The sequence below is a fragment of the Taudactylus pleione genome, unplaced genomic scaffold (genome assembly GCF_031769625.1).
Source record: "Taudactylus pleione unplaced genomic scaffold, aTauple2 ptg000282l, whole genome shotgun sequence".
NCBI lineage: Eukaryota > Metazoa > Chordata > Amphibia > Anura > Myobatrachidae > Taudactylus > Taudactylus pleione.
In genome coordinates, this window is record NW_028284684.1 from 1,745,808 (window position 1) to 1,764,618 (window position 18,811).

The 18,811-nt window shown below is 41.4% G+C and overlaps 1 protein-coding gene across 1 annotated transcript in view; it reads right to left on the reverse strand.

Annotated features, from left to right (window-relative positions):
- Positions 1-17,285, reverse strand: part of MMP17 (matrix metallopeptidase 17) — a 172,423-nt gene extending 155,138 nt beyond the window's left edge. The window contains exon 1 of the mRNA XM_088482089.1: positions 16,800-17,285. Coding sequence (XP_088338215.1) covers positions 16,800-16,925 — 126 coding nt within the window. The 5' untranslated portion in view covers positions 16,926-17,285. The remainder of the gene's footprint in view (positions 1-16,799) is intronic.
- Positions 17,286-18,811: the final 1,526 nt, after the last annotated feature.

An 18,811-nucleotide genomic window follows, 5' to 3' on the forward strand; every position in this document is an offset into this window, starting at 1 on the left:
AGTCATCTTGTGATTGCCACACGCACAGGCAGACCCAGGTGTTCAACTTGATTACTAAACAGCAAACCCCTAGTAGCCCATATTTCTGGTGCTCAAAGAGGTAGGGGGTCTAGCAATGTTGGGGTATGGCCTCTGAAAACTGTGGGTGCTACTCATAGTTCTGGCATGTGATCTGACAGATTATAAGCGTGGCAATATTGACCTAATTGTGCCACCTGCAATATTGGGAAGTGTGTAGCAAACAGATCTGTAATTCAGTTTAGAGCCAAATACAGTGTTCTAAAGGCATATTTATTTTGATTGTCTGTTGACCACAAATAAGTCAGTGTCAACGGTGTAAAAACAGTTGATGGCGTCCAGAGCAAATAAAAAATGGTATCAGTGTAAAACTGTTCTTTAAAAGTTGACAATATTCCAACACAGAACTATATAGGGCACATGGCAGACGCCACCATCATGATGTCACAAAAATATTCAATCTTCTCTTTATTCCCAAAGCAAAGCCAAGCACTTCCAAACCTTTCTTTTCTTCCAGAACATTCATCCCTACATCTTCTCAGCCCCTCACCCTTACTAGCACTCCTCCTTTCGCTGACTTACGATACAACCCTATGTAAATTACTCACTTCCTCCAACCTCTCCATTCCAAATAAATTCTTAAGTGGTGCTGTTGTTCTTCCCTATGTTAGACTAATACCTGGCTCTTTCCTACAGTCACACATATACCTACGTATACATTTGAGGTGGGATAAGTGTGATTGTTATAAATTAAAAGTGGAATGTTTGCCTTTTTTAACTATATAACTGGGCACTTGAAACACCATAGTTCCGCCACTGGCCAAAGTTCTCACTAGTCAAATAAATTGGGTCAGTTTGCTCAAAATCAATCAATCTCATACTTGCCTACTCTCCTGGAACCTACCGGAGGCACCCTATTATTCAGGTAACCCCCTGCACCCCCAGAGGAGTAGACATTTCTCCTGCATCCCACACACTTTCTAGTGAAGTGGGCAGAATGTGGAGAATTTTCCCGGGAATTGGCGGTCCGCGATTAGGGGGATGAGCCTAATGACACGATTCTATGAGAATTGCATTATTTCCCCTATTTACATATGTGGGTTTCGCATACCTCCCAACATTTAAACTTGTTAAAGAGGGACAGGTCACGCGCCGGCCGAAAGGGGGTGTGGCTTGAGTAAAAGGTGTGGAGTCTATGGAAAACGGAGCAGAGCCTCGCGGCTTCCCCCGTGTAAGGCACTTTGGGGGCATGCCCAGCACTCTCCGAGACGCTGGGCAGCCCCCAGGCTCTCCCTACACTGGATAACAGATGCCGTGCGCATGCGCACGGTGTCTGTTCTCCTCCTGCACATCCGCTGCTCTATGCAGAACAGCAGTTTGTGCTCTCCCCAACTTCCTCCCCACCGCGGGACACTGCGGCCCGCAGGCGGGACAGTCCCAGAAAAACGGGACTGTCCCGCTGGAAGCGGGACAGTTGGGAGGTATGGATTCGTGGCATTTTAGAGTGAGGGCCTGGGGCTTAATGATGCCAATAGTCTGGTCCCGTCCCCCCATCGCCGCCAACCTGCATTTCCTCTCCGGGCTTGTCCCAGAGAGAAAAATTAGAAAGTAGGCAAGTATGCCAATCTGTGTGGCAAGCATTAGATGGGCATGCATTATGGAGGACATCTATGAAAACTGTTTTACAGGTAGCTGTATATAAAAGGAGGACTTGCCCATAGCAACCAATTAGCTTCTGTTGCTATGGGTAAATTTCTTTTCATAGTAACATGCAGAACAGTTTTCTTAAATACTAATAAACATTCAAATACTGAACATTAGTTCCAGATATAAGATAAATATTTAAGTTTACCCCAGGCCTTGGGGACTGTTCAACTTTATAATATCTGCTTTATGCTGAATGAACTAGATTATTTCAACCAATCAGAAGAATGTTGAAAGGCCGCTGTCAGGGACACCATGGCTCCCATGACACAGGTATCCCTAAAAAATTGACTATGACTATTGAAATATTAACCGTGATTACAGGAAATAAATAAGCAGCAGAAGCTGGAATGGGGATTAATAGGACCCTCTTGGACGAGTGAAGTAACTTATTTTACAGGTTGCCATAAATTCCCTCTGTCCAATCTAGCTGACATTTTTTGCAGACTTTTGACCTCTGTTACAGAAAAATATTATGAAATATATTTACAGGTCTCCAACTTCAAATTCTCCTCTGGTGTTTGTGCTTAGTAGTGGGATATGCAAATGTTCTCCACTTTGCCACACCCCTGACATTATGCCACACCCCAAACAGATGTACTGAGTAGCATCACATATAAATAAAACTGGAACAAAGATAAAAACAATGACACTCAGGGCATGACTCAGCAATGTACGCTACTGCACTGCTGAATGCAGATTCCCGATGTTTGAGAATCTGCGCAGGCACAGGACCCATTCTGCGAGTGTGCAGAATGGGTCCTGCAAACTCGCTCACAGACTGGCAGCAGTCTCTGTCAGTGATTGACAGTCTGCTGCCGTTTGTGGGCGGGGAGGGGGCGGCAATGGCCTCCATTTCCCAAAATGGAGGCGTGTCACCACCTTTGCGGGGAAGGGAAGAAGCTGGGATCTCCGTCGGCTGACAGAGATTTCCTGGCCTCTTCCTCTAAACAGCGGTGGCCGGCTGCGGAAACCCATGGGTCACCACAGCCGGCCGATGTTACAAAGATTATTTGATGCTACGTTGGACAACACAGCTCGGATAAGTAATGCACAGGAGGCATGATGCCTCCTGCTGCATTACCATATCTGCAAGGATCGCAATTGCAAAACTGCCTGCGTGCATACATCATATATCTATAGCCTGCGTGCATATATCATATATCTATAGCCTGCATGCATACATCATATAGCTATAGCCTGTGTGCATACATCATATATCTATAGCCTGCATGCATATATCATATATCTATAGCATGCATGCATATATCATATATCTATAGCATGCATGCATATATCATATATCTATAGCCTGCGAGCATATATCATATATCTATAGCCTGCGTGCATACATCATATATCTATAGCCTGCATGCATATATCATATATCTATAGCCTGCGTGCATACATCATATATCTATAGCCTGCGTGCATACATCATATATCTATAGCCTGCGTGCATATATCATATCTATAGCATGCATGCATATATCATATATCTATAGCCTGCATGCATATATCATATATCTATAGCCTGCGTGCATACATCATATATCTATAGCCTGCATGCATGCATCATATATCTATAGCCTGCATGCATACATTATATATCTATAGCCTGCATGCATATATCATATATCTATAGCCTGCGTGCATACATCATATTTCTAACCTGCGTGCAGCTATGCATTTACGATCCTTGCAGAATCAGGCCCTCAGTTCAATGCTAAATTCTACAAAATGAATGAAATCTTTATGAAAATTATATTTATATTATAAATCCATATTTAAATACTTTTATTAGTCTTATACAATGAAAGGTTAATGTGCCTTTAAAGGTATAGTAAATAGATTTTTTCTCCTTAACACAAAGGTATTTACGATATAGCTTTTTTAAAACCAGTTCAGCACACAGACATACTGTACTACATGTCTTCAGTTCACAGGCTTATTTGATGACTACATTGGCAACCAGTTCAATCCTACTCAGCATGTCTGCACAGGAAACTTCAGTTTAATACAACTGCATGACTGATTTGGAGCCAGTTCAAGCTGCAGCATTAATCTGCATCCGATGCAGTCTTGTAATACACTTTTTTTTAAGTGTGAGCTGTTGAAAGGATGATATGACATTGGCAAGATCTACTACAAAGAGGGCTGATTGTAGAACTTTCACTTTTCATTTTTAGAACTGTAACATAAAAAAAACCCCAACAATTTTAAGGACAATTTACTCCTGGGCTGTCAGTGCACCGTTTAAAGACATAAGATAGTACATTTCACAGCATGACATGATCAAGAATGTGTTTTAAACATTCTTCTTTATTAAATTTTAATGAATAAATCAGACAGATATAAACAGAAGCAGAGATTTGACTCCAACATGAACAAGAAATATAATTTTATGCCGTTGTTACGTAGAATACCCAGGAATCATTACCACAGACAAAAGAATTCCTGGCACAACTGGTACTGTCACTTCAAATAATAGGCAATTGTTAGCTCCCCTTTAGGCAAATCAAAATTCAAATGTCCTTCTGGTACCTAACATTAGTGCTACAAAAATTGCTACATATGGGCAAGGATATTATTCTACATAATTACAATATGTTTCTAGTAAGTAAAAGCTTAACAGTGAAGTTTTGCAGAATACTAATCAATGGAGAGATGTGCCAGGAACGGCGAGAACAGAAATGATGTGTACAACCACCTCTTGTATATTTATCTGAATATTGAATAACCCACCCTGGTAAAACATTAGGGAAATGGATGAGGCATAATGATTTCCATTCCCAGATTAAATAAACATCATGTTTGAAAGAATTGATGTTAAATGTATGTGCTGAGCTTCTAGAGAGATTTTCTGAACAGTTTATAAATAGGACTAAAAATAGAGTTTCAGTGAGCGTGGCCAAGCCAAAATGTGACCCACTGTCTAGGTCTCTCGCATTTCCATTCATACAATCACATTCCCCATTGTGTGTTTCTCTGGATACAGCTGTTCAAACCCTGCAAAGAGTTCAGGAAGAATGAGATAATGAGGTCAGCCAGAGGAATTAGTGGGATGTGGGAGGTCCCAGTAACATTCTGCATTCACTGCAAGGATGTTTGCCTCTGCTCTGCTGGTGATTCACAGTCACGTAGAACCAAAATACACCCATCAGAAACACAGTCACAATGCTTCTTTCTTGATACTGGGCATTTATGACTAATTATCAATACAAAACAAAATCATTGCCAAGCAGTTTACTATTTATTTGTCATGACTACATATGTCAATCAGCTTCATTCATACCATGGTACAAAGAAATCATTATAGACAGACAGGGATACAGACAGCATCATTGAGGCAGGGCCTCCCATAGTGGGGAAGCATGTTGGGAGGCCTGGCAGGTCATTGGGCTTGCCCAGCATGCCCGAGTGGCTGGGAAGTAGGTAGGGGGTGGAGGGGGGAAACTGGCGGGGCTTGTGCACCCGGCACTGGATGAGAGGAGACGGAAAAAGGGTTGGTATTGAAACTTATTATTGTGATTTAGGGGTCTATTCATAACATTTTGAGTTATGGAATTGTTACTTTTCACTATATATTGCATCATTTCAATTGGCAGCGGGCAGTTAGGAGTAGTGATGGATGGTTTCATTTTACAGCTAATCTCTAGTTAATAGGTGGTGACCCAGCATACTTGCCTACTCTCTCAGAACAGCTGGGAGGGTGGGAAGTAGGTAGGTGAGAAGTACGTAGGTGGTGGTGCCACAACTCTGGCAAAGATTAGTTCATCAGGAACTAAAACAAGTAGGAGGAGAGAGAGCACAGCAGCTCCATTAGGTATGAGTCAGTACTGCTAAACGACAACAGGTGGCTTTGCTGTGCTCGGACATTGTGAGGATTCTATGGAACTGATTGAACTAGATTGTCATGATGACTCATGAGTTATTCACCTGGCATATAGTTCAATAGTTCATTTAGGCCAGTGTATCATGTAGTTCAAAAGTCACATGATACATTCCCCATCAGCTCTCTCATACATTCATCATGAGTCAGTACAGCTAAATGACCACAGGTGGCACTGCTGTGCTCAGACATTATGAGGACTCTATGGAGCTGATGGCTCATGAGTCATTCTCCTGGCATATAGTTCAGTAGCTTGTTTAGGCCAGTGGATCATGTAGTTCAAAAGTCACATGGTACATTCTCCATCAGCTCAAGACACAGTGCTGCATGCAATATGCTGTAGTTCTGTTTATTCCACAATACATACGGTGATAAGTTTCAATTCTTCAAAATAGATCAAGTAGAAAAGTTGCCCTTAGCAACCAATCAGCTTCTGTCATTTTAGAGACTGTGCTAGATAAATGACAGAAGATGGCATGCACAACCATCAGACCCATTATCTCCCTAAATACCTAAAAATAGAAAAAAATTATATTTTTGAGAGGAAAACAGAAATGCAATTATAATACTTATGATGTATAGCAGACTGTGTGCAAGCTAGGTAGCTGGGTATCATAATGCTGTAATGATGATGGCATACCTCCCAACTGTCCCGCATTCAGCGGGACAGTCCCGTTTTTCTGGGACTGTTCCACTGTCCCACCCGTGGGCCACAGTGTCCCATGGTGGGGGGGAAGTTGGTGTGTGCAGAAGGTGAACAGATGCCGTGCGTATTGCATCTGTTCACCAGTGTTCGGAGAGCCTGGCGGCTGCCCAGCATCTCTTGCTGGGCACGCCCCCTATAGTGACATAAACGGGGGTTGCAGTGAGGCTTCGACCTGTTTTCTAGATGCCCCACCCCTTTAATGGAAGCCACACCCTCTTCACAGGCTACAAAAGTTGGGAGGTGTGTGATAGGCCTATTTTTATGTGGAGGACTGGAGCTGTAGTCCTATCCATTCCATTCTTAATCTAGCCCTGGTGTGCATTCAGTGACATTAATGGGTGCAATTAAACAAAATAAGAATTGGGTAAAGGTAAGGGTTTTTTTTCCAATTACTGTGTTTTAAAAGCAAAAAAAGTGACATGTCACAATATTCTGAATTTGGACATTTCTCAAAAATAATTAAAATTGCAGAGCTAACATGTCACTACTAGTTTGTTCTATAAGTGATTTCTGTTTTAAAATATTAAAAGATTAGACCAGTGGTTCCCAAACTATGTGCCTAGGCACCCTGGGGTGCCTCGGGACACTTGCAGGGGTGCCTCAGGTTGGCGGTCTAGCACAAAATCAAATTATTTATGGCCAATGTAATGTAAATAAGTGGACAAACAGAAGCACAAACCTGTCCACCACCACATAACTGAAACTAAAGATGACAGGTAAGCACAATTTACTTTACTACATTATTTTCTGAATTTCTCAATAACAAATATTTGGTTTAGTCGTGCCGTGAAAACAAAGCTGATACTCTAGGTCGCCATGATTCCAAAAAGTTTGGGAACAACTGGATTAGACATATTAAACATCTCATCTAATGAGCTAGTAGTAGTAGAAATCCCTACTGTATGTGTAACAGACTAGTTCTGTTTCCAGTCACTTCTCTCAGCTGTGCTTCAGAGCCAGTGATGTAGTGACCTAAATGAACTACATAAACTAATCTTTTGAACTTTTCTTTTGAGTGAACTAGATCAAAATGAACTAATCACCAAAATGAACGACATTCCCATCAGTAGATGGTATAGGTAGAAAAGCAACTCTTCCCTTACAGAACAATCTACCACAAAATGGTGAAAGAGGACAAGTATTTTATTTATTAATGTCAAAGAGTAGCTTTACTTGTTTATTTTAAGCTATTAAATTTGGTACATCATAACATGACCTATATGTAGCAGCGGGAAATCACAGTTGACTACTGTTCTACATACTTTTTTGACTATCAACATGTTTTGCAATATTGTGTACATTTCCCAAGAACACATAAGAGCACAGGAACCCCACTATCTTAGTCCCAACCATCTTTTGCAGAAACACACACTCAGGTTCCCGGTGATAGTCTATTCACCACATGAATTCAGGACCCTCTGGGAATGAAGATGAGCCTACTGATACAATACTAGCTGCCTCCTATCCTATAGCCTATAATGATGTTGCCTAATGCAGTAACTAAAGTTGATTGCATATTTCTGCATACACATAAACTTTCACACTTGCTGTATTTATCTGCACACAGACAATGCCATTACAGTATACTTTTGCTGCCAATATAATATAGCTACAGCAAAGTAACTGAAAAACGTATTTTCTGAAACCTTACGCCATAGGTAACAAGAATATTCAGGGTAAAATAAGTCAATGGCATAGCTGACATGTCATAGGTGTTCAGCCATCTGCTATTCCAGCTAGCATTGCAGTGATTTTTCTTTCTCAAAATAAATGACTTCATACAGTAACTCAGACATGGCCTGGATATGTTTCACTTGTTCAGATGGTACAGTACAGGAACAACACAACCACACAGGAGAGCCTATGAACCTGAGGGTCTGTATTTACTGGTACTGCTGGTAATTATTTAGAAGCTTATTTCCTTGCAGTCTTGGACTGTGCAGAAGAGCTGACTGGACAGGGTTCTGTCCGTGCCAACAAATTGCTGTCAGAACAGGCTAATGTTTTCTGGTTCTCCATTAACAGTTTTTTAACAAGCACCTTCTGAATAAAACAGATCACAAGTTTTGGCAAGCAGCAGGCTGGTAAAACCCACCACACTTTGGGTCCTGCCCTTACCTCATGCTGGGGGCATGGTGCCAACAAGAGTGCAATCAACCTTGGCTGTGAAAGACAATGAAATTTGTAGCCTCTGTTTTCTGCATTGGAAGTGGCTCCTGTAGGAGACATCACTAACGCCTGACAGATGAATTTAATTACACAAAGAGCAAGCCAATACATCTGGCACCTGTTTGGAAAGAGCATCTTCTCCCAGATGGACAATGGAAGTTTAGCAAAGCAAGCATGACTGCATAATAAATGAATGTGCTTGCGATAGATAACATAGGTCAGGAATGAGTGTTACTTAAAGGCTGACGGATGTACCACAGGGAGATGTCCTTTTGTATTTGTTAAATGACAAACTAATGCATCTTCCACGCATATAAGACACAGAAGAACTCTATATTTAATCTGGTCCATGTCTTCATTATTCAATCAATAGCGCTAAGCAACTGGTCATCACATGGCAAAGGTCACAATCATCATTCTGTGTGCTGTCGCCTTCATTAAAATCAATTCCCTTCTGTAGTTCTGAAGTCCTGATTCCTGGATAGCTACCATGAAGATCAATTCAATAGGAGCATGGCTACTACAGAGGGAATGCAACAGCTACATCTGCCCTAATGATCCCATTCAATTGCTGCTTGTCCCATCATGATACAATGTTTAGACAATATCCTATAATGGTTCCAGAAATATTGAGATTTTTCTACCTTTCATATTATAATTTATCATTTTACTATTCATGTGTTGGGAGACTTCAAAAATCCCCTTTGTCGGGCTCTAAACTGTGTTTATTGATGAAAATAAATAGATTTAATTGACCAGCAGGGTAAATAGCCAACCTTCACTGTCAGGGTGTAATAGTTAGCATTACTGCCTCACAACACTGAGGTCGTGGAATTGTTTCTCAAGCACTAACTGTGTGGAGTTTGTATATTCTCCCTGTGCTTGAGTGGGTTTCCTCTGGGTACTCCGGTTTCCTCCCACACTCCAAAAATATATACTGGTAGGTTAATTGGCTCCCCCCAAAAATGATCCCTAATGTGTATGTGTGTGCGAGCATGTGGTAGGGAATATAGACTGTAAGCTCCACTGGGGCAGGGACATGTGAATGGCTAAATAGTCTCTGTAAAGCGCTGCAGAATATGTGTGCGCTATATAAATAACAGGTAATAATAATAAAAATGTCCAACCAATGACAAGATGGTATGGGGCTGGCAAAGTCAAGCTGATACTGATTTTATGTCTGTCTGCTGTGCCACACAGATCCACAAGTCTAGTGGACTGCATTGCACACCATGATTGATAGTCCAATGGCTCCTACAGATGTATCCACATACATCTATCCTCCGTGCACTACAAGTCGTGTTATACATAACGTGTGAGTAGGCCGAGTGTCTTTTCGTGCAACATTTTACCTTCAGATGATGCATCTTATTTGTGCTGTGCAAATAATATGCATGTGAAGGCAAAAAGTTGTACCAAAAGACGTTCATCTCTACTGAGTCACGCCACGGCATGGCGCAAATAAAAGGGCTATTTAATGCGCAAGGAGGCTAGATGTATGTGGACACATCTGTACCTATTATTGTGGTCTGAGCTTGGTCATCCACTATAATGCCTATATTATAGTGGATGACGCCGTTTGTGTCACATAAACACACATCGTACAGAGATATAGGCCCAAATGTAATAGCCTGTGAGCTTCGGGCATTGGCGCAATTTCAGCGATCTAACTTGTAGAGTTAAAGTGGCATTAATTTAAAAGGCAAAGCCAATCTGGTTTTGCTTTTTAAATTATGCAATTACATTTGGGCAATATTCTGTAGATTACACATAGGAAAAAAATCTAAACCATACCAATGTTATTAAATTAATTTCATAATCCATTTTATACTGACCACACAGATGGGTACATTTGGCCAATGGAGACCAAAATTACCCCAAATCTCCACTACTGTAACTCCAAAACAACCTAAGCAATCCTGGCTAAAAACATTTTGGGACTGACTGGAACAGCAGCAGATGATCACCTGTATGTGTAGTATCTGTAAACTGCACTAAAATGTGATCTGATTAATAGGCCTCATGTGATTACCTGTTCTGGTTCCTAAGTACATTTTGGGCCTGATTCAGTGTTGATGTCGCATGCAAGCGGACAATGTTTTAAGTCTGCGCGTGTGTCTGAGTCGCACTGCGCATGTTTCCTGATGGTTACCTGCCAAAAGCAGTACAACTAATTTGGACGCAGAGAAAGGCAATTTCAGCGGGAATTTCTGGGTGGGAACAGGAGAGGTTGCTAGTCAGACGCTGGTGTGTCGCGGTCAGCGACTGTGGCTTTTACCACAGGTGCGCTGATTTTTCGGCAGCCTTGCTCAACAAAGATTCAGCACCACCATAGGGCTGGTGCACAGCGGCAGATTATAACCGCAGTCGGTGGGCATCTCTGTACAAATCCTATCGGCTGCGGCATCAGCATAAAGACGGTCTTGCTGCAGATGCCTCTGCAATAGCGTCCACCTCTGAATCAGGCCCTTTATCTATTGCAGGATTGCAGGGACTATCTTCTTGCCCTGCTACAAACCTAAATCCCAAATGCTCATTCTTAATCCACCACTGATTCCCCAATGTTTTTTTTTTATAAACTCATGATAGATAATTAGGGACTAAACTCGGATAGTCCGCAGCATATATCCTAACCCACTGCTCCATGCTCCTTCCTCACTATCTATCCCATCTGTGTTGCCCCTGTCTGCCCCTCCCCTTTAGAATATAAGCTCTCACGAGCAGGGCCCTCTTCCCTAACGTGCTTCTCCATCCCCTACTTATACTATTACTCACTCCTAACTCCCCAAACGGCACCTAACACTTATGTGCTGATGCCCTGCTGCTTATTTCAGTGTTATGCAGCAATGCTTATAAACCATGTCCTTGTCCTGCATTGTTGGTACTGTTAATAACTGTTTTTCTTGTGTGCTCATTTGTTTATGTATTTGTAAAGCTGCATACACATGGTACGATCTGTACCACCAATGACTTGAAAGATATCTTTGACAGATATCGTTCAAAGATATCTTTCAAAGACATCTTTCAGTGAAGTCATCCTGCCACATCTCTGAACAGGCAAAGTTGACGATATCGTGCAAGTTGCCCTGCATGTACGGACGATCATAGATATCGTTATCGTTCATGCAGGAACGCGCATCGTTGCTCATTCATTGCATAAAAATGAACGATATGAACGATATATCGTTGAACTATATCGTTATTGTTCATATCGTTCATAGATATCGTACCGTGTGTATGCACCATAAGACGCTGCAGAACCTTTGTGGCGCCATCTAAATAAAGCACAATAATAATAACAGATTTTGGGGCTTATGTAATAGTGTGCTACTTGCAGCCCATGTGGAAACTCCTGCGAGTCATTTTAAAGGCAAAACAATGCTGGATTAGCCTTTAAAATGATTGCCGTTTTAAAACTACATGAAGACTCGCAGGAGTTCTCGCAGCGGCTGCAAGTCGCACTCTATAACATAAGCCCCTTGGAGATTAACGTAAAGTGGAATAGAGATCAGAGCAGACCCAGGCCACATTTATACGTTTTCTGCAATTACAGATAAAATTTTGCATTTGACACTACATAACAATAATGGTGCTGGATCAGAACAGCCTGTTTGTTCTTTCATTATCTTACAACTAAAGATGAGACTGGTTACAAAAGTACATGTTATTCCTCCTTAAAACATAATGTCTGTCTTTGAATGTCACCTTATTTTTATGTTCTGTATAATATTCCGCTCTCATCCACATAATGCCAACTAACAATGCTTGTAATGTTTCCAGCTCCACGGACTGTCTGTCACATTATACCCTACTGAATAAGGGATTGAATGGAGGAGAAGTAATCTTCACATAGTTACTGAACCAGTATTTCTATAAGGTTTTTGATCATATCACTTTTATTACAGAAGCATACAATTCTAACCCTTATTCACAGCACTAAAGTAGCTGTGTCAGAGCAAACACATGTTGCTTTTTAGTAAGTAGAATTGTAAGCATGATATAGCTGGGGAATGCTGCGTTTAGCCTAGCACACAGAACCTTTTGGTAGCAGAGTTGGAAGGTTTCCATCTTCACAGATTAACTCATTGACTTTCAGCCATCACTAAAATGCATTATCTGGAGTATTTTAACTTAACTATCCCCAGTAATTTCCAGGTAGACCAAGGGCTCAGTATTGTGAATCGCCGATTGCTATGTAATGGGCTTAATTCAAAAATATCATAACCTCTATTCTGTGCAGAGACTGTAGAATCAGACGTCTGATCTTTTCAATAAATGACTACATACGAGCCTACCCCATTCAGTCTTGAAGAGCTCTCTGCTACAGAACTCTGATCTTGCAATTACCATCCAGCACAGAACATGCCATTCTTCTGCGATAATTTAATCTCTCCACATGCAACATCTAATTTGGATTAATATGCCAAGTTAATGCTCATGCTCTACTTGTACAAATATACATACAGTGAATTTGGTCTTTGTATGTACAGTTCTACTAATGAATACACATATTTTATTACTAGTATTTCATTTTTGTGCCAATTCTTCATGCTTTTTAGAAAATGGCTGAAACTTGGAATTTTTCATTATTGCCTTATTACGTGTTAAAGACTGGGCTGCGTGGGTGAGTTCTTTTTCATTATTCCAGCTGCAGGATAATAATGATTTAACCCTTTTGCAACTGGAACGGTCATCATTTCAATAGATACCAATATGTTGCTGTTCCCTTGGGCTTCAGTGGAGTTTAATGAACTGTGATTGATATCTGAAAAAGCTAGACACAACTGAAGGACTGCTGTGAGGCTTTAAGCAGGGACATGATGGGCTACTGATTAGAGAAGAGTTGTGTAAAGCTATATATTATCTTCAATTTCATAAAATGTCTCTGCAAAGAAAGCTAAAGACACCTACCCATCATTGCCAAATATTATACTTCTGCCTAGATCTCTACGAAATCTTAATCGGAATCGGTTAATCCAGTGCTATCTGAAGGTGAATGGGAGCAGTTGGTTTTGCCAGATCATAATATGTGTCACAATATAAAACAGGCAGATTCTGAAATGGCTGAAGGACACAATTTGCTGTGGGGAAAAAAGCAGCATCTGAGAAAATGACTGGCAGAGTTTTCAGCTCCATTTCTTAGACCAGTGCTGGAGAGAGGAGCACAGGCAGTAACACATACCCCAGCTACTGAGATGTCAGTGTGATTACTTCTGCATTAACCTACAGCTCCCAACACCTTTATCTTGTCTGTGCACTTGTTTATGTTTATTATTATCAAAGGTGTGAGCAACACTACAGCTGTGTCTGACTGTGACTGGAGCCAGTACAGCTGATCCATGTCACCCTTTAGGAGTTAACAGGATGCTTGCCAGCCAGGGGTCACATTTTATTTTGGGAGCTAGCTTCAAATGCTTAGTTGTACTTTTCTTTGGTTCACACTTAATCAAATAACCCAAAAGGTCTAGTCTGCCTCAGATCAGTGTCAAAATGAGCTTCCATCTGTTACTGAACAGCAAATCATGGAATCACTGCATGACATTGATAGAGTCAGCTTAATACAGAGGCTCCATAGGAAACATTGCTGCACAATACAAGCAGAATATGTTTGTCCCGCTGTCCTTTTTAATGGTTGGCAGAAGGCAGACCGGGGCAGGTGCCTGTAGCTGTGTGTGGTCGCAAAAACCTGCCACAACAATTTGTCAGTGTCCTATTTATTGAGGCACTGATTTGGTGCCACATAAACTTGCCCATTTTCTTCAAGGGAAATACTGAAAATTCAGGAAAAAATATATTGGCTTTATCCTTAAATCAGAGTATAATTTGAGATGATGATGTGCCACTCCCTCTGTCACTGGGCTCTCTCTGGAAATAGTCCAATGTGTTCTGACTGTAGGCTTTTTGTTGTTTCTGCCAAATGGCCACATACAAAACAGTCATGGCTTATGACGATTATGTAAAGAGTGTCATATAGCTTTAAAGGCAAACATCTGCTATATGCATTATCATCTGAATTGTGATTATATCTTGAGTAAGACAGATTGTATAATCAGTCACCAAGTTGAGCAACAGTGTATCCATTCTAAAATGCACACACATCAATGGTGGCTACATTTATCATAGAACATCTGAGCCACAATTATATTATTTACATGCCGGCAGACAATACAAATTACAATTTAACCATCTATAGCAGAGGTAGATGAGTTGTAGCCCTTTGGTTGCGGTAGAACTATAGGTAACAGCATGCCCAAAGACTGGCAGAGCATGTAGTGATTTGTAGTTCCACAACAGCTGGACAACCACTGTTTGCCGAAGCCTGCACTAAAGCACTGTATGTCATAGGTCCCTCAGGCGATAAATGATTAATGAACACCAGGATTCTGAATATGTCCACAGTGTAAGTGACATTTGTTGTGACCTACATTACACAGTTCTGGACGAACTACATGGAAGAATAATCAATTAGAGCTAAGGATAACCTTACTGCACTGGCACTAATCTTAAATAAATTTTAACCTTTTACCATGCAAATGGATATACATCTTGCATTTAATCTAAGGAACCATAAACAATAATAACAATATCAATATTCCAAAGTATGTACATACCCCACACAGTGATATAGAGTTACTTGATGATTTACAAAAAAACATGAAGAATGAATCGAACGTGATTGTAATTATTTATGTACTTTTATAAAGTATAGTGTAACTATAACCTAGATCAATATTGTAAGTAGCTGCCTTTGGAGCGAGAGACATAGGCAATAACTTTATTAGACGTTTGGGTGTTCTGCGGAGGGACAGACAGGTTTTATTTATCCATTTTGAAGCAGAAGAGATTGAGCTCATAGTGAAGTGAAGAAATAAAATGTCAGGGAATAAAAAGTTAATGCTTCTGATATTTAAGTGCTGGTGGTCAATGAGTTTTTGGTTAAACCCATATTCTGCTTTGTGAAAGCCCTGAAGGCAGCAGCCCAGATTGCCTGATCTTATCTCTGACCTTTTGTAGTCCCACCTTTAGTGGATGGAAATGTTTCTATGAAGTGCGTGGGATTAATCACACAGTAGTAACTCATGGCATGTTGGCGTTTAAGCAAAGCACCCACTTTTTTAAATCAAAGTGCCCCCTAGTTTTAACTATTTATATAAAAACAATTAGGGCTTTGCAAGCAATGCTGGGATTCAATTAGTGAGAACAAAGGGGTCATTCTACAGTACTCCTAATCAATATATGGTGTTTGTATGGTGGCTTCCTGACCTATTCAGAACCCAATTGAGGCTGATAGATTATCCAATGCACCACCAATAGATTTGCAGCCATATGCTGTTTGTCAATCCAGAGCAATAAATATATTATTCTGCCTTCAAATGCTTTATAAAATCACGTAGACTGGTGGGAGAGGAAGATCTCCACATGACATTAACCTAACAGCAATGGAACGACAAGCATAACAGTGAGTAGGTTAAACTGTTAACTTTCTCCACCGCATTCATCCACCTATGTATAAACACTTTGCACAACTCATGGGTATCTATAGGTAACCGGTATATGTGTGTATTGGGGGAACATGTTATGTAATACATGCTGTATCTATCATACAAGATACATGCATGAGAAGAGCAACTGGTCAGACATTCTGTAACTCACAAAACAGAGTTCACTTTGTATGTATGAATCCATTCCGACATGATTATACAAGCTTCATCGAGTCTAATTATGGGACACTTATTTTGTAAGAGAACTTACAGTTTAAACTCAACCACATTTGCTAAGTTCTATATTGTAAACTGGTCACATATAATACTGCTGCTATTGTGTACAATTCTGTTATTCTGAAATCTGGATCATTCTTGGCAATATAAGGAGCAATGTTGTGCTTGAAGTCTCACCCCCACTTGTATCTGACAGCTTCCTTTAGTGAATTGGTTAGACTTAACCCCTGTCCATCAGCCTCCATTTCCTAGCTTATATCCACCCAATGCAGAATGATCTAGTCACGACAAGTACCACAGTCTTGCTGTCCAGCAGTCACAGCCTAACTAGTTATCTATGTGCCCATCTCCATGAGAAGAAACTTATGTTTGGCTTGTATTCTTTTCACCTACCTTTGCGCTCAAGTATGTTAGCCTCCAGCAAAGACTGAAAATGTACCCAGGTCGCATATGACCACAGACATTGTACAAACACATTGCATATGAAACTGGTTCCACTCACATTCCCGTTACTCCTAATATTCCAGATAGCCCATACACACCGTGCCATATGCCAGTTACATTACAGAGCAGATGCCAGCTTGTCACTTACAACTCCACGGTTTATATCCTCAGCTGTAGGGGTTGGTGCTGCCATGGTTTCCCGCAAAGCAACCAAAAGAGCGATGAGAAGCATCTCCCGGGGCCCACAAGTCTTTCTGGAGGAAATCCACAGCATTCCTTCTCTTCCTCCTCAGCCCTGAGTGAGTGCAGGAGACGTTCATATGTGCACCCTCTTCACATCTCCACTGCACCATGGGCAGCTCACATGCACATCCCAGGCTCTGCGCGGGGTACATCGGTGTATGCCATCACACAGCCATGCCCACCCCTGGCCATATCCAGGGAAGTTTCCAAGATTAACCCAACAGGTCAGGAGGATGGATATCAGCACCCGGGACAGTTCCAGACACGTGGTGAATAGCTGAGCTAGGAACAGAACGGTGCAGCGTGAAGACACAGCCTGCCTGGCTTCCACAGTCACCCGAGGGGCTGTAGCTGTGTATTAAAGGCAGTATACTCAGAAGCGCCCGTGCTGTGTACCTTGGAAACGAATCTGTGCTGCTGTGAGAGCGGAGAGTTGGGGTTGATGAGGGAGGAGCTGGCTATAGGATCGGAATCTCAGCAACCTATAAGTGATGATGGGAGAGGCTTGTCGAAAGGGAGGGGATCTAATTAATATTTTGTGTGGATTCAATACAAGCAAGAAGCAGATAAGCAGCTACAATCTAACTGAACGATAGAGGGCTGAGTTGAGCCCTGCAGGAGAAATTCTCCCTTAAAAATAAGACAGAGCGAGGTAAGGTCCCCTAGGCACTGGGAGATGTTAGCACTGATTTCTAAGTGAAAAAGTACAGTTAGAAGTGTAATAGCAAGTTAAGGAGCTTCAACTAGATGCCTATATTATATATATACACTGTATATATTTATTGTCAAAATCTAGTCTGAAAATTAAATTATGCACATACGTTTATAGCAAAAATTGGTCTTTGCTACAATCAGTGGGACAGATTGTGCTACTGTGGGGCGTAACTTGAATTGGGGATACTATTGTGTGACCACGCCCCTTTCTTTTGAGATCACGCCCTTTTAGTGGCACATGCTGTCCCATTATTCAGATAGCGCTGAGGATGGGGGGGAGTGATTCTAGCTTTCAGATGCTTCGCTGAGGAGACTGAACATCGTGGGACATCGAAAGGTGGGGAAGTATTAGTGTATCACTTGGTAACTTCAAGATATATTGCATCAATTTGATGCAATCTGTCTTGAAAGTTATCGTGACTCACTTCACAATCTTTATGAGTAGACCTCCAAGTCTTGATACATCTCCCTGTGAGAAAGTTATTTAAATCTAAACATTTTATTCAATATGATAAAAAGGTTCCTACCACTCAGTGGCGTAACCAAGGGGGGTCGAGCGGGACATGTGCCCGGCACTGTGCAGTGCATAAAGTGGTCCTAGAGAAGTGGTGGAACTTACCCCCCCTCTGCGCTTTTTCAATAAAAGGACAGCTTAGGCGCGTTGAAAAATAGTCGTGCCCCAATAGTAATGCTCTTTGTAGTAGTGCCCCCAGTAGTAATGCCCCTTGTATCTGCTATATTGTGATTCCACAGTGCCATTAATTGTTAGGCATTGCTTTATTGCCTGTATCACCTATCAAATGTCCAGTGCAGTAATGTCATGGTACGCATTGTTTAGTTAAAACCTCCTACTTGCATAACAGGGTGGAATGCAGACCATATTGCCATGTGTTCACAATAGAGCAGTTGAGCAATTTTCTTCTCTGGGGAGGAGCGCTGAAGCTGCTTTATGTTGTCACACCATCAAAACTTGCACCAGCTCTAGGCAGATGTGGTTTCTCCATCTGACTATAGCCTCCTATGCCTGTGGCTGTGCATCTGGGAACGTAGCTGCTTGCATTGACATGCATGTGACACTCCCATAACATGCTCACTGAATGGACCATTTTTGCATGCACTACTAGCCACCTCCTAGTCACCGCACATGAACGCCCATAACTTTTTCACAAAATTTCTGATACCATGTGACCTAATCACAACAGC